The sequence below is a fragment of the Lutra lutra genome, chromosome 4, assembly GCF_902655055.1.
Source record: "Lutra lutra chromosome 4, mLutLut1.2, whole genome shotgun sequence".
Classification (NCBI taxonomy): domain Eukaryota; kingdom Metazoa; phylum Chordata; class Mammalia; order Carnivora; family Mustelidae; genus Lutra; species Lutra lutra.
In genome coordinates, this window is record NC_062281.1 from 112,712,408 (window position 1) to 112,735,976 (window position 23,569).

Genomic DNA, 23,569 nt, shown 5'->3' on the forward strand with positions numbered 1-23,569 from the left:
GTGGCAGCTTGTAGGCCCCATCCTTCATCCACAAAATCAGAATCTTTAGGGGAGGGCTTAGGAACATGCATTTTCAACAGTGCTGGGCCTTTATTTTTCTGTAATCTGCAGTATGAGAACCTCTGGCTTAGTTCAAATGCTGTCACCTGTGGGATATAATCAATTGAAACAAGGGTCAATTTCCTTTTGTAAGAGGTCTTCTATTTCGCTGGTAGCCTCAGTAAGCTATTGTTGAAATGCCAAGTATACATGGGATACAATAATAAACAATAAACTAGGTTAATTAAAGGGATGCTACTAAATTGGAAAGTGCCAATTGTAGAGGGTTTATTATGAATGTAATGATCTTGAAGCAATGGGAAATAATTAGCATTTAAATTAAGTTGTAGGTTAGCCACATCAGGGAAAGGTTAGCTTGCTACGAATTGTTATAAGGCTATGATGTTATTTAAGGATTGGTTTGAGCATTGACTACAACCTAATTTAATGAAAATTTTGGAATAATGAAATTGTCATTATTAACTAAGCTACACATTATTTGATACACTTTCTCTAACACATTCGCACTGGAATAACTATTAAAATTTATGTAAGATAAACCTGGATGTCAAGTTACATATGTAATACTTAAGTAATTTTAATATTTTATTTCTGTGATTAGATTTATTAAGCTACTTAAAAGGGTCATAGTCACAGGGAGTGTGGCTTTGCTTCAACTGCATTTTTCTCCTGAAATTTTAGGTTGTGTGTGTGGTAAATAATTTCAAAGGAAGACAACCAGAAAATGAACATATACACATGGATAATCTGGCACAGATGCCAATGATCAGCATTCCTCGAGTAGAAAGTCCCTTGGAAAAGGTAACATCTGTACAGGTGATTCGTAATTTAAATTCTCAAATGTGATTGTTATCTAGAGCAAATGAATAATCATTCCTGAGAGTTCCTGCACAGTCATGTTTGATTTACTGAAACAAATTTAGAATCTAATGTGGTATTTAGCAAGAATTTAGTCACTAAAGACATCATCTTAGAAAAATGCATATCACATTGAAAATAATTCTTTGAATACCTCGTGCTAAAAGCTGAATATCTATATATGGAATATGTTCTGTACTTTGCCATAACTTTGAGATAAGGAACATAGCGCAATCATGGTCTCACACATGGGTGAAATCATAAGGTAGTCTTATTTGAGAATACACGCATTTTTTTCATATATATTCCACTTTTCCCATCCTCTATTTATGTGAGAAACTGTTTAGAATAATGCCCAGTACATAATAGGGCTCAATAAATTTTGTTGAACCTCATTATATAAAGATCTGGCAGCATGCTCTCCTAATATAAAGATCATGGCAATCGTGCTCTCCTAATCAGGGAGGTCCTGAGGATCAGGTTGGGCAGAATGGAGCCAGACCAGGTAGCACTCTGAATGGCAGGTTAAGACTTCATTGGGCATGACAATGAACACAGAAGCCAGGTATTAACAAAAACTTTTCCTGAGATTTTTTCTCAAACTTATCTTGTGAACTAGAGAGGGTAATATTTCTTAAATGATGATGCAATAATGCCCATTTGTAATTAGTTCAATGATTGCTCAGAGGGTTATTAAAGGCTTCTTATCAGCCCTGTCCATACCCACATTTTAATCAATACGTTAGATGAAGAGATCAATTACATGCTTATCAGGAGCTTAGATGGCATGAATCAGTGAGGGATAATTAATACATTGGTTGAAAGAATAAAAGTTCTTGAGAGATTAGATACAATTAACAACTAGAAATAAAGCAGATGTTCTGGATTTGGATTTAAAAAGGAGTTCATGGGGCGCCTGGGTGGCTCAGTGGGTTAAGCCGCTGCCTTCGGCTCAGGTCATGATCCCAGGTCCTGGGTTCGAGCCCCGCATCGGGCTTTCTGCTCAGCAGGGAGCCTGCTTCCTCCTCTCTCTCTGCCTGCCTCTCTGCCTACTTGTGATTTCTCTCTGTCAAATAAATAAATAAAATCTTTAAAAAAAAAAAAAAAGGAGTTCATGGAAGATAGGGTACATCTAGGGTAACTACACAAATGAAAATGGATCAGAGGGTAGAATAGGTTACCATCTGGCCTGTGTCAACAGCCTGTTACAACTGCCAAGAGTTATATGATCTTAAGTTCCACTTAGGGAGAATAATATCCTGAATGAGGAAATCGATGGTATCCTCTGCTCACACTACCTTGGAACACCGTATTCTGCCCTTGGTGACATGGTTTTGAGGTGGGCATCGGTAAAATAGTCAGTACTCAAATATTTGTTAAACGTACAAATGAATGTGCCCAGGACAGTGAGTGGACTGAAAATCATGGATTATGAAAAACTGTTGAAGGAATAAAAAATGATTAGAGAGAAAGAAAACTCATGGAAGAAGCAATAACCTTCCATACATATCTGAAGGACTGTTGTATGGCAGAGCAATGCGATGTGTTCTAACAGCACCTCAGAGGTTACAATTAGGATGAAAGAAAAGAAGGTGTAAGAGGACAAATAATGTCTAGAAAGAAGGAAAAACTTTCTCAAAATGAGATGCCTTCCTTAGTAGCAATGAAATTTCCTTTTTTTTTTTTTTTTTAAAAAATCCTTTTATTATAAGGATTCAAGAATAGTTAAACTATCACTTAACCATGATACTGTGGAGGGAATTCAAGATTATAGTGAGGAAAGAGGTACTAAATCTTCCTCATAATAATAACAATATTAATAACTGCCGTTTAATGTTCATTCAGTATATGTCGAGTGCTATCCAGATTGCTCACATAAATTCCACAAATACACTTCTGTGCACTGAAAGTGTAACTTTATTCCTTACACCAGTTTTTAAAGCTAGGTGTCATTATAGTGGCAAATGCTGCTCGTAGTCCCCCAATATCCCTTCTCGCCTTCTTCCTTTTAGTAACTGAATCCCCCAATCCAATTTTAGCTACATCCGCCACTGCCCAGCCATAGTCTGTATCTCCCAGTGACCACTGCAGGTAGGCGTGACCATGCAGCGAAGTTTAGACCAATGGGATATAAGCAGAAGTGGTCAGGGCAGCCTCTGGTTCATCCCTTGAGGACTCTCGTCTCTCTGTCCGTCCTCACCCTTCTCATCAAGTGGAAAAGGTATGACTGAAAGCAATCTTTAACTTTTTAAGATGACGGATCCACTTTGACAGCCTCAGTTCCTGGATGAGCTTAGGGAGCAGTCCACAGACATGCTCTCGATAGTTCTGAAAAACAAAGAACCTTCTTTCCTCTCTGAACCATTGGATTGTTTTCATCTCCTTTCCACAGTGGCTTCGCTGGTGCCCAATTACACGAAGGGTCTCCATCGTACAGTTAAGAAAACTAAACTCCCACGTAGTTAAGCAATTTACGAAAGTCCACATCATCGATAAGCAGCAAAGTTATACAATGTGCTATTTCCAGATACGTGTATTTTGTTTAAAACTGAATAATATGTACAAAATTAGATCTTTTTTAACTCAAGAAATAATAGAAAGCAACAGAATTTAGGAAGAGGTATTAGACATATTTTGAAGACAGTGTTCAGGGTAGTAATTAGCCTTCATTTTATGCACCTCTGAGGTTAACTCGAACAATAATCACTGTCTTCTCTTTCTTGACATGTTTATTTGTATAAGCGTTCTTTAGTAGCCTCCCAGCATTGCCAAATATCCTGATATACCATTACATCCTTTTATGTGTAAAGTGATTATAAATCCCTGTTGTTGAATTTAGGCAAATTTATTCTTATTTACAATGAGTTTTAAAATATGAAAACAAAGATATTCTATTAGAGGCTCTAGAAAATTTCAGTACATCAATTAATTTCATTAATTGTTTTGTTCATGGCAAATTCATGTGCTGTTTTTACTTCGGTAGTTAGGGAGTAAAATCTGATTCAGTTCTCCCCTTTGCCCATCGAAGGGCGTTGGCACACGCCTTGCTGAGTTCCGACTTTGCTCCCTGCTCTTCTCATCCTGTTTTCAGGCAGAACGCTGTCTGCACGGTGCAGGGTCTGCTCCTGCGTCACCCAGACCACACGAAGATCTTGAATCGAGCTACTGGGGACATATCTCGGGCTTCCCTGTGGAGCTCTGTTGCTGAGAGGACATGTACTTGTGCTCATCAGCCAGAAAGGGAGGAAGGCCATCATTTAAGGGAAGCCCACAGTGGCTTTCTCTTTCTTTTGTAATGTGGAGTATTTGGAGTAAATACATTGCTTTTCATCAGAGTTCACAATGGGAAACAAGTGAATGCAAAGTTCTTCCCAGTATTTGATCTTAGTAATTGATCATTGGAGAGTGGTGTTGGGTTCTTGAAACTGGCCCTCAGAGGAGAAAAAGGGAGTCCAGTATGAAAGTCTGGTGTGCAGACCTGGATGGCAGTTTGAGCACCGTGATATATCATGCCAAGCCATCACTTTCTGCTTGCCAGTTTTGTGTGGAGAAGGCAGAGGGTTTCTTTTAGAAGTTATGTTCTTATATAACCTCCTATGTTCAAAGTACATGTTTCATAAACTGTAAGCTACAGAGTAAATTACAGCATGCCAGCCTTCTTTATTTTTATGCCAGCAATTTATCCCTTAATTATAGAGAGTTTGTCATATAGTTAATTACCATAGTTTATGAGGAAAAGTCATGATTTTTCTGAAAGCTAAGTAAATCTGAACATTCATTACATTTGGTTTTATGAAAAGAATTAATCATCTATGGAAAACTGGCCCATCATATCTCATAGTCCACTAAATATTTAAGTTGCCAGTAACTTCATTACAGCTGTTTGTAATACCAAATCATAAAAGTCTAACTGTGTATCAGTAGGGAATGATTAAGTAAGCCAATGTTACATTCCTATAATGGAATCCAGTAATGCGGTGTTTCAGGCCACAGGTTCTGGAAGTAGACTGGCTGAGAATTTGGGACAATTTTGACCTTGGGCGCTTATTCAAATACTCTGTGAGTTTTCTCAGTCATAGGATGGATGTTGTGAGAGTTCAATAAGCTGACAGTAAAGCACTCAGTACAGGGTCTGGAACCTGTAAAGCCCTTAAGCGTTGCCAGTCATTATTACCATCAAACAGTTGAAATGGATGGGGTAAATCAAGACATGGAAACTTTTCTAACACATATTGTAAAGGTTTTTTATTTGTTTGTCTTAATTTTATTTATTTATTTGAGAACTAGAGAGAGCTCACCCATGTGCCCATGAGCCAGGGGTGGGGTAGCAGAGGGGGAGGGAGAGGGACAAATCACAAGCTGACTCTGTACCTGCTGAGCCCTTGAGCTCTTGGATCAAGTCTCGGGACTGGATCCCAGGACCCTGAAATCCTGACCTGAGCCAAAACCAAGAGTCAGGCACTTAACTGCCTGAGCCACCCAGGTGCCCCATAAAGTTGTTTTGCTTTGTTTTGTTTTGTTTAAGTTGATATATATATAACGTGTGTGTATGAGGAAGCCAGTTATGCAAATTGCCATACAAGATAATTTCTTTCTAGTAAGATAGAAAAGAGCATGTAGATGAGAGAGAAAAAAAATAGAGAAATAGATACCAGTTGAAAGCAACGCTTAAACAAATGTAAGGAAGCAACTGAGATAATAGACTGGATTTCTTTTCTTTTTTTCCCTTTCTTTGTTCCTTTGTTCTTTCCTCTCTTCCTTCCTTTCTTTTTTTTTAAGATTTTATTTTATTTATTTGACAGACAGAGATCACAAGTAGGCAGAGAGGCAGGCAGAGAGAGGAGGAAGCAGGCTCCCGACTGAGTAGCAGAGAGCCTGATGTGGGGCTCGATCCCAGGACCCTGGGATCCTGACCTGAGCCGAAGGCAGAAGCTTTAACCCACTGAGCCACCCAGGCTCCGCCTTTCTTCCTTTCTTCTGCCCTTTCTCCCTTCCTTCCTTTCCTCTTTCTTTTTTTTTTTTCTTTCTTTTTCTTTCTATAATGAGTAATTGCTGAATAACTGTGTAATTACAATTATGCTCTTAGGAGGTTCTAGTTATGCTTCCTCGTTTTGGCTACCAGTATGTTTGGATTTACTAAAGTCCCTTGGGAAGATTCTCTCAGAGTAATGTAAATCCCTGTGCTCCCTCCTTATGAGTCACAAGGATTTAAAAGGATCCTTTTAAGCCTGCTTGGTCTATTTTTCGCTGCCGAACTGAGCATGGGGACCTTTGCTGTGGCTCCCATGCCTTCATGCCCTCATGCCCAGGGTCCAGCTTCCCTTGGGACACCTGCAGCCATCCCCATTCCGTGTCCCATCTGTCCTAAGAACCTGCGCACAAGCCTTATGCAGGTGCCTCTTACTTATAGGATCCACAAAGTTCCCACTCCACAAAGGCCCCAGGGAACCAGCTTTCTTCATAGATTCACCACTTCTTTTCAGACTCATCCTTTTCTGGCTCCTGCCTTCAAGGACCCATGTATCCCAGACAAAATCTTTGGTGGCACTGGCTTCGGGATGGCTCCAAATACACAAAGATACTATTAACTACTCTTGGGAGTCCAAGAAACAAAAGTCTGACTCTCCTCCTGGGAAGTGGAGATGGAGACATTTTCATATTCATTAACTTCAGTTCCTTATATTAGCAAGAGTAAAGTAAGAATTAATATCTTCATAGCTGTGTCATAAAGAGTAAAAACTAGATAGAGTAAAATTTTAGTCATTTCTACTAAATATCATACAAATTGATCCTGTTTGAAAGATGTCCCCAAAGGACAATTAAAATGTTTCTTTGCCAATAAAGAAGTTCAAGGTTGCAGAATTGGCTAAAATCCTATAGAACCCCAGGAATAAACCAAAATTCCAGAGAGTAAAAATAGAGTCCTATGAATTTTGTGGGAGATGTTATTATTGTTCCCAAATATTAACCACCTCCTTCCTGCTCCAGTTATTTTGGATTTGGTCAATAACATGTGAATGAACCTGATTTATGCCCCATCAATCAGAAACTTGTAGAGACAAGAGTTTTTCCCAACTTTATTGCTCCTGGGCCATTTTCCAGGAAAAGTCCATGTTCCAAATAGGGGCTGCTCCCTTAGCCTGTACGCCAGAATGAGAATATGCAGGAAGTGGAAGAGCACCCAGCCAGTAGCCTGGAGCAGATCTATAGAACCTGACCACCAACATGTGGTATGAGGGAGAAATACTTATTTGTTGTGGGAAGCCCCTATGCTTTCGAGGTTATAATATGGTATACCTAGTGAAAACTAACACATACACCAAGGCAGAAAACTGGGGTTACCGATTCAAGACTAACAGCATATTGGCTTCCGACGTCTCTCTCCATAATAGTAGATGCCAGAATAGAAAGGAGTAATGCCTTCAGAGTTTTCAAAGAGAAAGTTTGTTACATAAGAATTTTATTCCCACTGAAAAGGTCATTTAAATATTAAGATAACCATAAAATATCGGGTATCCAAGAATTCAGGAATCACGCTACTCGTGAAATATTACCAGAAGATGCTTACCAGCTAACTGAGCAACATACCATTATACAGAGCTTTCAAAAGTTTTATTTATTTGTCAGAGAGAGGCAGCCAGAAGGAGAATCAGGCTCCTCACAGAGCAAGGAGCCCAGCGTGGGACTTGATCCCAGGGCCCTGTGATCATGACCTGAGCCGAAGGCAGACACTTAACCAACTGAATCATCCAAGTATCCCAGTCTGTTGCTTCCAAATTGCCAAAGTCATGATATGAATGAATTGGCAGAAAGAATGGAAACCACTTACATAAGAATTAATTAGAATTGGCTATGGTAAATACAGTAACAAAAACAGAAATTATACAATTTATTTAAAGAGAAGATATATAAAAAAAGAATATAACATAACAATGACAAAATGAGACAGACATCTAAGATAATACCAACAAAAGTAAAATTATGATAATTTGCAGATTTTATAAAGGAGGGACTTACTGTCACTGTTTTGTTCTTGACATTGCTAACTAGAAAAATATACGTTGAAGCATTTTTAAAAGGTATCAAAAGTAATTAAAAACAACATATAAAAGCCCAATAACAAAATATAAAATATCAGCAACACATGTGTCAAAAGTTTGATGTCTGTAATATAGGAAACACCCTAATTGAAATATGGCAAAGTTCATAAATACGCAGATTATTAGAGATCAAATGCAAATGGAAATAAATATATGGAAAGTATTCCCTGTCACCTTTTTTCCCTTTTTTCCCTTTTGTTTGTTTTTCCTTTCCTGTATGGAGCTAAAGTTAGCATATAACATTATAGTACATTCAGGTGTAAGCACAATGATTCGATACTTGTGTATATCCCAAAATGATCACCACAATGTGTTAACACCTGCCACCGTGTAGTTACAATTTTTGTCTTATGATGAACACATTATTTATAGTCATCATACTGTATTTTATGTCCTCATGACTTATTTTATAACTCGAAGTTTGTACCTTTTAACTCCCTTCACCCATTTTGCCCAACCACCACCCCTTGCCTCTGGCAATTACTGATCTCTTCTCTGTGTATATGAGTTTTGTTTTGGTTTTCAGATCCCACATATAAATGAGATCATATGGTATTTGTCTTTCCTTGTATAACTTATGTTACTTAACATAGTGCCCTCAAGGTCCATCCATATTGTTGCGAATGGCAAGATTTCTTTCTTATTGATGGTTAAACAATAGTTTGTTGTATATATATTTACCAAATCATCTTTATCCATTCATCTGTCAATGGACACTTAGATTGTTTCCATATCTTTATAAATAATGCAGCAGTGACCATGGGAGTGCATCTATCTTTTCGAGTTATACTGTTTTAATTTCTTTCAGGTAAATACCTGGAAGGGAAAATGCCGAATCATATGGTAGTTCAATTTTTAAGTTTCTGAGGAATATTCCTACTGTTTCCGTAGTGGCTGCACCAATTTACATTCCCACCAACAGTGCACAACTCTTCTCTTTTCTCCACATTTTTGTCAATACTTACTATTTCTTGTCTTTTGATAATAGCCATTCTAACAGGTGTGAAGTAATAGCTCAATGTGGTTTTGATTAGAATTTCCCAGATACTTAGTGATGGTGAGCATCTTTTCATGTACTGTTGGCCATCTGTACATCTTCTTTGAAGAAATAAAATTCAGATTTTCTGCCCATTCTTTCCATCTGATTGTTTTTTTTTGGTGTTGAGTTGTATGATTTCTTTACAAATTTTGGATATTAACCTCTTATCTGATATATGATTTGCAAATATTTTTTCCCATTCAGTAGGTTGCCTTTTTGTTTTGTTGATGGTTTCTTTTGCAGTGCAGAACACTTTTAGTTTAATGTCATTCTAGTTATTTATTTTTGCTTTTGTTGGTTTTGCTCTTGGAGTCAGATCCAAAAAATCATCACCAAGATTTGTGTCAAGGAACTTACTGCCTATGTTTTCTTCTAGAAGTTTAATGGTTTTGGGTCTTGCATTCAACTCTTACATCCATTTTGAGTTAATTTTTGTGTATGGTGTAAGATATTGATCCAGTTTCATTCTTTTACTTTTATGTGTGGCTGCCCAGTTTTTACAACACTATTTCCTGAAGAGACTGTCTTTTCCTTATTGCATATTCTTGCCTCCTATATCATAAATGAATTGACCATATGTTCATGAGTTTATTTTTGGGCTCTCCATACTGTTCTATTGATATATGTATCCATTTCTGTGCTAATACCATACTATCTTGATAACTATAGTTTTGTTTTTTGTTTTTGGGTTTGTTTTTTTTTTTAAGATTTTATTTATTTATTTATTTGTCAGAGAGGAAGAGAGAGAGAGAGAGCACACAAGCAGGCAGAGAGGCAGGCAGAGGTGGAGAGAGAAGCAAGTTCCCTGCTCAGCAAGGAGCCCGTTGCAGGACTTGATCCCAGGACTCTGGGATCATGACCTGAGCCAAAGGCAGCAGCTTCACCCACTGAGCCACCCAGGCGTCCCAATATTTTTTTTTTTTTAATATAGTTTAAAACCAGAGAGTGTAATACCTCCAGCTTTGTTCTTTCTCAAGATTGCTTTGGCTATTCAGAATCTTGTGTTTCCATACAAATTTTGGGATTGTTTGTTCTGTTTCTGTGAAAAATGCCACTGGAATTTTGATAAGGGGATGCCTGAGTGGTTCAGTCAGTTAAGCAGCTGCCTTATGCGCAGATCATGATCTCAGGGTCTGGGGATTGAGCCCTATGTCAGGCTCCCTGTTCAGCAGGGAGTCTACCTCTCCCTCTCTTGCTGCTCCTCTCTCTCTACTCGTGCTTTCTCTCTCTCTCAAATAAATAAATATTTTTTTAAATGGAATTTTGATAAGGACTGCACTGAATCTGGAAATCGTTTGGATAGTATGGGTATTTTAACAGTATTGATCTTCTAATCCATGAACATGGAATATCCTTTCATTTATTTCTGTTTTCTTCAGTTTCTTTCATCAGCATCTTGCAGTTTTCAGTGTACAGGTCTTTCCTCCTTGATCAATTTTAATCCCAAGTGTTGTATTCTTTTTGATACAATTGTAAGTGTGATTGTTTCTTAATTTTTTTCTAATAGTTTGTTATCAGTATATAGAAATGCAATGGATTTTTGTATATTGATTTTGTATCTTGCAGTCTTACTGAATTTGTTTATTAGTCCTAAGAGTTTTTTTGGTGGATTCTTTGGGTTTTTCTATATATGACATTATGTCATCTGCAAATAGTGAAAGTTTTACTACTTCTTTTTCAATTTGGATGCCTTTTGGTTTCTTTTCTTTCTTTTTTTTTTTCTTTTTTTTTTTTTCTTCTTGTTCTTTTTTTTTTTTTCCCCTAATTGCCCTAGCTAAGACTTCCAATACTATGTTGAATGAAAGTGGTCACAATGGCATCCTTATCTTGTTCCTGATCTTAGAGGAAAAGCTTTTAGCTTTTCTCCACTGAGTATGTTAGCTATGGGCTTGTCATATATGGCCTTTATTATATTGAGATGGGTTCACTCTATACCCACTTTGTTGAGAATTTTTAATCATAAATTGATGTTTAATTTTGCCAAATGCTTTTTACATATCTATTGAGATTATGATATGATTTTTATCTTTCATTTTGTTAATGTGGTATATCACACTGATTGACTTGTGGATATCGAAGAATCCTTGCATCCCTGAAATAAACCCAACTTGATTGTGCTGAATTATCCTTGTAATGTGTTGTTAAAATTGTTTTGCTATGATTGTGTTGAGGATTTCTGCATCTGCATTCATGTTCATCATCACTAATTTTCTTTGCCTTTGGTATCCTTTTTGGTTTTGGTATCAGAATGTAATGCTGGCCTTGCAAAGTATGTTTGGAAGTGTTCTTCCCTCTTCTATTTTTTTGGAGTTTGAGAAGAATTGGTATTCTTTTTAAACTGTTTGCTAGAATTCACCTGTGAAGCATTCTGGCCCTAAACTTTTTTGTGGGGGAGGTAAGAAGATTACTGATTTAACCTCCTTACTAGTAAGATTTTCTATTTTTTCATCATTCAGTCTTGGAAGGTTGTATATTTCTAGGAGTTTATCCATTTATTTTAGGTTATTCAATTTATTGGTGTTCAATTGTTCATAGGAGTCCCTTATGATCCATTGTATTTTTGTGGTATCAGTTAAAACATCTCTTTCACTTCTGATTTTATTTATTTGAGCCCTCTACTTTTTTTTCTTGGTGAGTCTAGCTAAAGGTTTGTCAATATTGTTTATCTTTTCAAAGTTTCTGTCGCTTTTCATGAAAATTCATGAAGAGTCTTTTATGGGATGCTTACAGAGTTGGTTCTTAACCTGTAAGCAGTGGGGAGCCATTAAGTAGTTTAAGAAAGAAAGTGGAACGTTTAGAATAAAGAATGAATTAAAGGAGAATAGCAATGGAGCAAAACAGAAGCCAATCTGCAAGGTTATTGTAAAAATCCAGATAAATGATAAAGATGACATAGACTAGATCTCAATAGAGGCATGTCATGTCAGTTTGACTGGCCAGGGATCCTTTAGCGAGGTCTGATTCAGTCAGATGCTGATTCTGATTAAAGTCTGTTCAGGCTGCTTTAACAAAGTGCCATAGATTGGGGGGCTAATCAACAATAGATATTTATTTCTCAAAGATCTAGCACCTGGGAAGTTCAAGATCAAGATATCAGCAAACTTAGTGCTTGGCGAGGACCCGTTTCCAGTGTTCTCACATGGCAGAAAGAGTGAGGGAGCTCTCTTGGGTCTTTTTTATGAGGCACTAGTCCCATTCATGAGGGCCCCACCCTCATGACCTAATAATGCCCCCACCCCACCCCCAAAGACCTTACTTCCAAACACCATCACACTGGGGATTAGGTTTCAACATTGAACATTCAGTCTATAGCAGGGGTTATCTAACTATCCCAATGATTTACAGTAGAAAAGGGCTAACTGCTAGCCAAGCTGTCACTAAGAAAACTGTTCGCCTACCCCCACCCCCAGAAACATGCTGACCTTTCATCTGTGTCATTTCCCTGTTATCTCCTCAGAGATTTTTTTTTTGTCTATAACTAATGAATAAGGAGTACACTGACATTCCTTCCAGGGATCCTCCTGAGTCAAGTTGCATTCATCACAGCAGCAAAGCACTGAGCACTTTGCTCCTTTTCCTCTCCCTTTCCCCTCTGCTTATTCTCACTCTAAGGAAAATGCTGGCATTCACATTTGCATAGGTAGCATATGCAAATAATCATGTGTGCATATGCATTATTGATTGTAACTGATGCTATACAGAAAATCTAAGGAAAACTTTAGCAAAAGAACAAAAAAATTCTTAAATAAATATGAAGATAGATGGGATAAGATAGAAAAAGTTGCATTTCTGATCTAAGAATCATATCTACATAGTTTTATTGAGGCAGTTAAGTCACTATAATCACTTACAGCTAATTTGGGATAATTTTGAGAGTTAACTTAGTGAATATAAGCAGGTATAAAAGATGCTTTTCAAGAAAATAATTTTGTTTCTGTCTAAACCTAGGCATTATTTTTTCTTAGGTTAACATCTAATCAAGTGAATCAAAGGGAATTCCCTTCTGCCAACAACACAAAAGGGAAGATAATGGTAGGGATAATTTACAAGATTACAGTTTTGTATTTTAGGTAAGGGACTTTTCACCAACCTGTACTAACCAAGAAGCTCATAGTGTAAAAGCACACCCTGATTAACAGAAGTATCACATAAATGAACTTGGTAAGCAGTGATGACAGTTCCAAAAATCTAGAGATGTCATAATGAGTGTGTATTACTACAGATGGAAATTACCATGTTTAATTCCCATGGTTACTGCAAAGGAAAATAATAGGCATAGGAAAATTCTAAGGGAATTCACAATGACCCAGAGAAATATATGCATTGACCCTTACATTTACTGTTTTGCCGATTATAAAATCCCAAGGGTCAAGAAGAAGCCGGAGCTGAAATTAAGGCAGAGTTGGGGTGGGGACGATTGGAGAGCCAGGCTTTTGCAGCTGGAAATCCTGAGTTTGAAGCCTATTTTGACAACATAATAGCTAGGTGGGATTAAACAAATTACTCCTCCTTACCTGAAAAACTGGTACAATAATGATTCCTTTGTTGGGTAACTGTTGGGATTAACAGATCACAAATAAACTTCTTGGCACATTGTAAGGCGGTTAACACAAGTTAGTTCCCTCCTGCAACAACAGGATTCCCTTAACAGGATTTTCACTTATCTCAGACTAGGAAACCCCAATAGATATATTTCATGGACTTGAAAGTTTATACAGATTGTCGATGTCAAACATAGCACATGTGGCAGAAAATATTATATTATAAAATATTTCATACATTAGTGTCATAGCAATAATGAAACAATTCAGTGGTTTCTTGCCAAGACAGGTATGATTATACATTACTGTGCTCCCTGTGATAAATTCCTTTGAGATTTTGAAATGCTGTGCATGAATAACTACAGCAAACTATTTAAGATTTAGTCGCTTTTCTATAATGCAAATCTTTGTTTTACAGAACTGCTGAACTGTATTGTAAATGTTATATAGGACCTTGTCAAAACAACTTTATTAGTGACCAGAATATTGGGATAGTTAGTGAAACTAAATATATTCATATTTAAGGCATTATTTCCCTCAATCTAAGCTTTGAGCACTTATGAAAAATATTTGAAGTAAATGAGTGTTTACATGCTGTACTCTGTTCTCATTTGCTTAATTTAATTTTGCTTAAAAGTCAATTGAGAATGGAAGCTTAAAAATTCCAACAGGCATCAACATTTTAGGTTAGAAAAACTAGCAAATTCTGTTATTACTTTGCCGTATGTCATTTTTCCTATTTATACTCCCATATATTTAGTGTTTTTTTTTCCACACTATTTATAAATCATAATATACTACACAAAGAACAAAAGCCAGATTTTTTTTTCAATTATCTAAATGGCCTTTTATAAAAGCATCTTTTATATTCAAAAGTAATTACTTTTGAATATAAACATGCTTCCTCATCTCATTTGTGTGAATATATATAGGGTTGATGACTGCATCTTTAAATTATGTGATTCCTGCAGTCGTCAGTTAAGGAGAGAATAAAACAATGATGGATTAAAAAATCATTCCTGATGCACACACAATTAGTTATACACGGGAAACTGCTCTCACCCATTCATTCCCCTCTTGTCTCAGATTTGTTCCCGAGTGGTGGGCTGTCCTAGAGATACTTATGGAGGCCTTCAAAATCAATCAGGAGCACCATGACACTATAAGCATTTTTTGTAGAGAAAATGAAAAATTTTATTTTACTAAAACTAGGAAACAATGAACTCATATACAGTCTTATGAAACACCCATGATTTTTCATTGTTTCTATTAAAGGAGTAATTTGTGTATATTGTTTAAAATGTGAAAGTCTGGCAAGCAAAACAGAAGTAGATAGAAAGTATCCATATCTCACCACAGTAATCACTGGATGCTTTTTCTTTTTCTTCTTTTTTAAAAAAGTCTTATTTATTTATTTGAGAGAGAGAGGGTACATGCATGAGCAGAGGCAGGGGGTGGAGGTATAGAATCTCCAGCAGACTCTTCGCTGAGCACAGACCCCGTTGCCCACCTGCCCCATTCTCCATCTCAGGAGAGATCATGACCCGAAATCAAGAGTTGGACACACAACTGACTAAGCCACCCAGGTGCCCCTGGAAACACTTTCTTTCTTCCTTCCTTCCTTTCTTTCTTTCTTTTTTTTTAGGATTTTATTTATTTGACAGAGAGAGACCACAAGTAGGCAGAGAGGCAGGCAGAGAGAGGGGAAAGCAGGCTCCCTGCTGAGCAGAGAGCCTGATGTGGGACTCGATCCCAGGACCCTGAGATCATAACCTGAGCCACAGGCAGAAGCTTAACCCTCTGAGCCACGCAGGCACCCCCGAAACACTTTCTTAAGTAGTTTGATGACCCCATGAGTGTATTTGTGGATTTATATGTAGTACAAGATCTTCCTGGATGTTCTCTTCTGTAGCCTTGAGCAGTATAATATGTGCTCGATCAACAGATTATCAAAGATATGGTTATAGACCAATAAATATAATATGCCTATCAAACGTAAGAGGAAAAGTTAATCTTTAGGAGAGCTTAATATGTGCCTGCAAAGAACTTCACACATAAAATATCATTTTACTTATGTATTTTTTTTAAAGATTTTGTTGATTTTCTTTGAGATAGAGAGCAAGAGAGAGTAAGAGCCAGGAGGAGGGGAAGAGGGAGAGAGAAGCAAACTCCCCGCTGAGCAGGGAGCTTGATTCCACTTTAGATCGAGGACCCTGAGGACCCTGAGATTATGACCTGAGCCAAAGGCAGACACTGAACCAGCTGAGCCATCCAGGCACCCTCATTTTATTTTTTTATAGAAACCATCTAAGTATATCTTCCTGTTTCTCTTTTACAGAGAAAAAAGACATAGAAAGGTTAAGTAACTTGCCCAAGGTCACACACCTGGTCTGTGTTCTGAAGCAAGAATACAGAATCGTCTTTTCCATTTTCCATTTCCATTTCCAAATGTTTTGTATTTATCACTTCAGAGCTAAAACTCAAAATCATTAGGCTATAAGATATTACATAATTACATTGAAAAAATTCTAATTCATATAAATTAGCCATTACCTTTTCAAGGCATAGATGATTCTTTCCACATCCAATTTCCCATAATTATAAACAATACTAAGGTAAACATCTCTAAAGCAGGTATCTTTTCAAGTTTCATTATAATTAATTTAAGATATATTCATAGAAGTGGAAATGCTGAAAAAAGGGTGAGTGCTCTTCAGGCTATTGGTGTGTTTCTTATCTTTATGTCCTCTCCAACAATGGAGAATATTATTTTTAATAATCTTCACCAATTTTATATGTTAAAAATAAATGTAGTACCCCATTTAATTCATATAACTTAAATATCTCCTATACATTTATATTTTTCCTTTGAAACAATGAAATATCGAAGCTATAATTCAATAATTGACAAACCAAATTCCAGTTCATATTGTAGCTAATGGTCTCAATATTTTAGGGGGTTATTAAAGACATTCTTTACATCCTATAAAATTCTCTTTTTTTAGCATCTGGTTTTACGAGTTTTGTCAAGTACATGCCATCATACAATCGTCACCATAATCAAGTTATAGAACATTTCCATCACCCTAAAATGTTCCTTCCTTTTCCTTGGTGGTCAGACCCTTCCTTGAACCCCAAAACCCCTACAAACACTAATCTGTTTTCTGTTCCTGTGGTTTTGCTTTTCCCAGAATGTTGTATAAATGGACTCCCACAGTATGTAGCCTTTAGAGTCTGACTTCTTTCACTTGGTGTAATGCATTTGAGATTCATTCATATTATAACCTACATCAGTGGGTTTTTTTTTTTCCACCTTTTTGTTGCTGAGTAGCATTCTGTCATATATGTACCAAGATTTTTTAATCCATTCACCAATTGAAGGACATTTGAGGTTTTCGCAATTATGATTAAAGCTGATATAAAAATTTAGGTACAGGTTTTTGTGTACATAATATTTTCCTAAATCTTGGATAAATACCTAGGAATAAGGACAGTGGTTTTATGACAAAAGTGTATCTACCTTTACAGAAATTTTCCAAAGTGTCTGTGTCATGTCTCATGGTACTTATGGTTTTGAATTTTTCCGAAATTAATCTGGATGTAGCTCATCTAGATTTTGGTGAAAATAAGCAAGTTTTATTCATTTATTTATTTATTTTACATTTTTATCTTTTTAAAAAAATTTTATTTAAATTCTAGTTACTTAACATGTAGTGTACTGTTGGTTTCAGAGTAGAATTTAGTGATACATCACTTACATATAACACCCAGTTCTCAACACAACATGTGACCTCGAAGAAGGGAAGTTTTAAAATGAGGAGTTTAAATCAGCTCCTAAATACAAGAATTTGTCATGCACTTGATCCATTCTTCTGTCCTCTGATTCTTCTGTCAAGTGGCATTGGGGTGTTTAGTTAGCAAATCTAAAGCATTTTAAAAAGTTAAAGAGAAATGAAATAAATAGGAATCTAGTTGGTTGGGTAGATTAAAATACCAGTATAAAACAAGGCCTGGGTACAATTTATAGAAGAGTTCCCTTTCTTATCATCATTAGTTATAAATAGTTAAATTTTATTTACAATTAGATTTGTAATATATGAGACATGTAACCAATACCAAATAAGAAGCACTATGGTACATTTCCCAGAGCTCTTGAGCTTGTAGCCTAGTGGGGATGGCGAAAGTCTTACAAGCCAGTATGGAACATGGTGGTGATGGCTATGCTGGAGGAGGGCATAAAGGGAGACCTACCCAAACTTAGCAATGCTTGCAGCAGCCTCTAAGGGGACATCCGAAGGACTGTTAGCCAAGTGAGGAGGAGAGAGAAGAATGTTCCAGATGCAGGAAACAGCTTTCATGAAGATTTTGTTTGGCAGGCGAGATAAGTGCATGGAGGCAAGAAACTCAGGGGTGCCATTAAAGAGTGTTCGGGTAGGGTCCAGAATGAAGGTAAAAGAAATAGAATCTAGAAGGGGCAAGATGGGCTGGAGCAGGCGAACAGATTAGTGGTTGGGAAATTTCAAAAATGGCCAAAGGAACCTTGCATTACTCAGGAGGTAAATTGGGGTTTTACGCTTCTGATATGGTTGATGGTTGGGAATATAGTCTTGAATGTGTGCTACAAGTGGGGTGGACAGGTCATTAGAGTTAGGGAAGATAAGAAAATACAGATGGAGAACATGGATACCCACATCCACCAAGTATGTAAGCCCATTAATATTAATAGACTCACATGGAGCTTCATGGCACTGTGCTGGGAAAATCTGAGTTACGGTAAGACCAGGTCTTTGCTGCGGATCTCAACAACTTTATACACGGTGTCGCTCTAAGCAAGGAATATAATGTGCAGTTATTCCCAGAAATTTTTGAACACAGTGATTTTATTTTGGGGAGAGTCATTCAGGATTACTGCTTTTCAAGGCAGGGCTCTTTCTACCAGAGGAATGGTAGCATTTTTTTTTTTTTTTTAAGATTTTATTTATTTATTCTACAGAGAGAGACACAGGGAGAGAAGAAACACAAGCACGGGGAGTGGGAGAGGGAGAAGCAGGCTTCCCGCTGAGCAGAGAGCCCGATTCGGGGCTCCATCCCAGGACCTGGGAATCATGACCTGAGACCAAGGCAGCCGCTTAACGACTGAGCCACCCAGGCGCCCCGGGATGGGTAGCATTTTTTAAAAAGAATTTATTTTATATACCTCACAGTGTTTACATTGCTAACCAATTACTCTACTACACTTTCAGGCAGTGGCTCTAAGAGTGGTATAAAATGGAATCCTTCACTTATAGCATTTGCACAAAGAGCACAATTCTGGGATACATGCCCAGAGATTCTGATCCAATAGACTTAGGCAAGCTTGGGCCTGGGAATCTGTAGTGTATCAATCAGCCACCTCAGGTGATGTAGATCCAGAGCCAGCAGTTGGCCTGGACCCAGCTGGGCCTGCAGACCTTCTGAAACAGTAGTTTTCAATATTGACTACACATTAGAATCATCTGGAGAGCCTTAAAACTACCATTGACCAGGCCATGCCTCAGACCAATTAAATCCAAGACTCTGGTGTTGTGTCAGTATTTTTTTAAAGCCCCCAGGTGACTCTAGCCTGCAGCCAAGATCGAGAACTTGTGATCCTAAACATTCATTGTGAAGAGCCTTATATCCTTGGCTCCTCGGGGCTTGGAAATACTTCATAAGATCTATAGCTAATGCTCCCAGAAAAGCCCGGCCTGCCTCTGGTTTAATTAGCTTATCAGTGAAAGCCACCTAGAGAGTTCTCCTTTGTCTGGAGACCAACTATTCTCTCAGAATGTAGCTTTTAGCCCCTGTCCCCAGAGAGTACAAAAAAGAAATTCCTGAATAGAAACAAAACTCTGAGCTAATGTAAAACTCTGAACTGATCAGAGAACCACGGTAAAGGAAGAAATGGTTCAAAACAATCTTCTTTCCCAAGAGAACTTTGGTTTTACCACATATCAGCTTTTATGACTTCATCTCCCCAACTTCTTAAAACATGAAATTGTTGAACATGAATTTTTCAATCTGTTTCACAGCCTAAATTTGAAGTTCTCTAGAATTTCTTCTCAGGCGGACCTAACATTGTTTCTCTTTCACTGAAAATACCAGCTTCACAATCTACCAGGAGGAAAACTGAATGTGACAACATAGTCGTAGAGCACACACTCCAAGCATGACTCTTTTTACTCCTCCTCTCTCTTGAGCACTTTGTCTTCCTCAAAGGACACAGTGAACAAAGGAAGCAACTAGCAAAATATGGAGGGCCAATATTTAGGAGTATGGCCTTCATCTAGCCTCCCCTGATAAAATGTAGGCTGCATCTCTACAGCACCAGAATCGTTGGTTACCATAGGACCCTGATTCCTTATCCCACACCTCGATGCTAGGTTTCTTCAGGCTTCAAAATATTTTATATTTTAGGGGGAAAATACTGCGTATTCTGTTACACAAGCAGGGTCTTGGGCAGCACTTTGTAATCAAAGATGAATGTTTCTCCAGACGACATAGTATAAATTACCTCACAGCCATTCAGGGTGGGTTTCTCCACCGAATGAGTTTGCACCAATCTTACAAGAAACATTTGGTTTTAAAGTCTGTGCAGATGTTAGAATGGTAGACAATAGCATTGTGAAATTCCAACCAGTTACAAGACACATATATTGCTTTCTTTCTCTTTGTACTTTTTCCCTTTCTTTTTTCTTTTATTTTTTTATCTTGTCGACCTACCTTTAGAGACAATTAGAGACGTTTGACTAGAGACAAGGACCTCGGTGCATATAATCTCACTTAATCTCAACAAGAATCCATTCTAATAGATAGTATTATTTCCATTTCACTGATGAGAAAGCTGGGTCTCTGAAGGTTTAAATTGCTTGTGAACATTTCAATCGTTATGGAGCCCACCTTTCCACACTTGACATTCATACTACTTGGCAGCAAGTCCACTATACCGCACGGCTTCCTCACCAATAGAGCCCAAGACAGAAATCACTGAACTAAAGGCATTGTATGCACAGATCTCCTTTTATGTTTAGCATTAAAAACCTAAGCCCAGTGCTGGCAACCACCTATTAAAACACAAAAGCTGTTTATAGTCATCTTGAAAGAAAGAAACTGGAGCAGTATTTAACCTCAGCATTTGGTCTAATAATATAACAACATAGAACTTGAAGTAAACTCGTACTTTGTCCAAGTCAATAAGTCCGTGTTCAATAAGCATTTAAATAACGAATAAAACACATTTTGTAGGTGTCCCAAATTCAACCTATTGAGAATGGTCAAGAAGAAAATTCACAGGGAAGGTCCTTTAAAGACTGTCTGGCAAGGCTCTTCAGCTGGATATTGGGACTAAGCCGCTGTGAACATCTTCAATTAAGGCAATAAACGTATGTGCGCTAGAGCGCACTGGTATTGGAGTTGGGCTGCAAAGCCAAGGCAAATACAGAAAATGTCCTTCTGTGCAGGTTTCTATCCCATCCAAAACTCTACCTACCTGACTATTGTTGTTATTGTTATTATTTTACCTTTCGAATTTTTTAAAATTGATTTTTCACTTAATGGGAATTTGGCATTCCCCAACCAAATAGCCCTTAATAATAATGGCTTTTTGTTTTTCTAGCTGAAGTGCTCTTTGTGCATTTCCCCCATATTTTTTTAAAAGGGAACTGGTGAGTGTCATGGCTTGTCAGGTGACAAGTCACCGCCGCCTTGTTGTAAGTTGATGATAGTTTTGTTTTAAATAACATTTTTAAAAATAACAACCTAATTTCTACAGAGGGAAGGATAGAATAAATACTAAAATAGAGACTTTCATGGAGAACTTTAAGCTTCAAAAATTGACATTACAGACTTTAGAATTTACCAAATTGAAGAATCCAAAACTACTTTTCAGAAACAAATGCTTATTCTTCCATGGGACCTCTGCACTCAAGGACTGGATTCGGTATTTTGCACACTGATTTGCTGTGGACTTGAATGGACACTTTCTAATGGATGCAGCACATTTTCATCTTCAACTCTTTGGACTCGAGCTCTGCCATCTCTACTCTCAACCTCTGTGTGTAGTTGCGAAAAGCAGTAATAGCACTGATCAGTTATTTGACCACTTTCTTCGTGTGACTCTAAGTTCAACTTTCATCCATGAGTTTTTAGTTTGCCTACTACATGTTTGCAGTATTATCTACTAAGAGGATTTAATATTGGCAGATTAAGAATTCATCCAGATTAAAAGGACAAACCTCTGTTACCTGGTTTGCTTCATAAGAAGTCCATTTCTCAAGACAGGTGACCAGAAAATAATAAATGCATTTCTAGCTTTTTATAAATTCAGATAGGAAGTGAGTACTACCATAACTTTCTATATAGGAATTATGCCATTTCAAATTATGCATTTACATGTGTTGCTAATGAAATTTTTATAACATAGAATCAGAGTGTCTTACGGATGGTAAGGACCTTAAATAATTACCCTTGTTCTTTCTCTAGATTCCTTCAGGGAAAATCACCTCTAGGCTAGAAGAGAATTAATCTCGGTTTTTAAATCTTCCTGAGATAAGTAATCCATCTCCCTCATTCTGTGGTGTAGGGGTCCCTCATTTGCTCTTAGACAGTAAAGTGAATGAACAGATGGCCCCCATGCTCTCTGTATACCTTTTCATGTACTTAAAACTTATTACTAAATTTCCCCTTAACATTCTCTTCCCTTTGTACAGTCATTTTAATGTTTTATTTTCATCTGTTCTCGCTCCCTGCTAATGCCAACCTTATGTGATAAGCCCCAAATAGCCTCTTTCTAATTTCAGTCAAATAGAAAAAAAAAAAAAAATCTCAGAAGTTAAAATTTAAGTGTGATGCAAAACTAAAAGGGTGCTAATTGGAAAAAAGTGGGAGACTTGGGATCTAAAAACGGAGTCAGTCTGGAAACTGTAGTTTAACTTGGGAATGACTTAGCGTGATGAAAGGGTAATATTGTTTGGACTCAACGGGTAATGAAAGGAAAATCTAGAGGCCATTGAAACATGACTTTCCATGCCCATACTGGCCCCAGTATTTCCGAGTTCTCCATAACACGATTAGAGTTACACACCCGAAGCTTTATTTCCAAAGTGTCCTTACGTCCCTATTCAGGACAGTCCCCATTTCAGTCTGTTGTCCCTTGTGTATTATTAGCAACCCTCTTTCCCGAGTTGAGATGCTAACTTACAGGTTGCCCTCCAGTCACTGTACCTTCTTGGTCACTCTCCTTAGCTTGCCCTTCCTTGTCTCTTGGCTTTTCCTCTGCTTCTGTCCTGCTTTATATCGATTATTAGTCATTTGTTTCCGATACTTTTCCTGTTCTATCAAGGTCTTTTAGTATTTCAGTTCTACCTTCCAAGGTGGTGGTTGTCTCCTTCACTTAAGCTCATCTTCAGCAACGTGAATGAGCCATGCGGACACTTGTTTATCTAGGTCAAGGGGACACTGACACTTAGGCCAGTGGCCTTCAGAACACCATCCATTTTCTCTCTTTTGTCTCCTTTCCTGTATGTCCGTTGTCACTTTTTCACTCCTTCCCTACCCACCACTGCCACTGACTGATTAATCTTTAATTTCTTTCTTAACATCTTTCCAGAAATCACTATGTGCTACGTCCTGTCCAGAGGTTTAAACTGAGACACTGTATGTCAGATTGTTTTTCCTCAGTCCACAGGTGTCAAGTCCCCATGGGGCCCCTGGAAGGAAAACTGTGTTGTACTGTTTCAGCAGTTCTGGTGGTTTTTATTCCATCAAAGTGCATTATAAAACTTTGACAATCTTTTTTGTCCTAAAACCATGCTTGTGCTTTTGTAAGAGAAAATCAAGAAAACACAGAGATGAGTTGCCAAGTTCCCCAACATTTTCATCAGGCATTTTTTTTAAAGATTTATTTATTTATTTGCACAGACAGAGATCACAAGTAGGCAGAGAGGCAGGCAGAG

At 37.5% G+C, this 23,569-nt stretch overlaps 1 protein-coding gene across 6 annotated transcripts in view; it reads left to right on the plus strand.

Moving 5' to 3' along the window:
* The window catches only part of PLPPR5 (phospholipid phosphatase related 5), a 121,682-nt gene that overhangs the window by 86,932 nt on the left and 11,181 nt on the right, over positions 1 to 23,569 (plus strand). For 2 of the 6 annotated variants that reach the window (XM_047727777.1, XM_047727778.1), the window contains exons 6-7: positions 742 to 876; positions 8,827 to 8,932. In XM_047727777.1, coding sequence (XP_047583733.1) covers positions 742 to 876; positions 8,827 to 8,865 — 174 coding nt within the window. In that variant the 3' untranslated portion in view covers positions 8,866 to 8,932. Of the gene's footprint in view, positions 1 to 741; positions 877 to 8,826; positions 8,935 to 23,569 lie in introns of those variants that run through there. The other 4 variants (XM_047727776.1, XM_047727774.1, XM_047727772.1 and 1 more) reach the window with 4 other exon arrangements.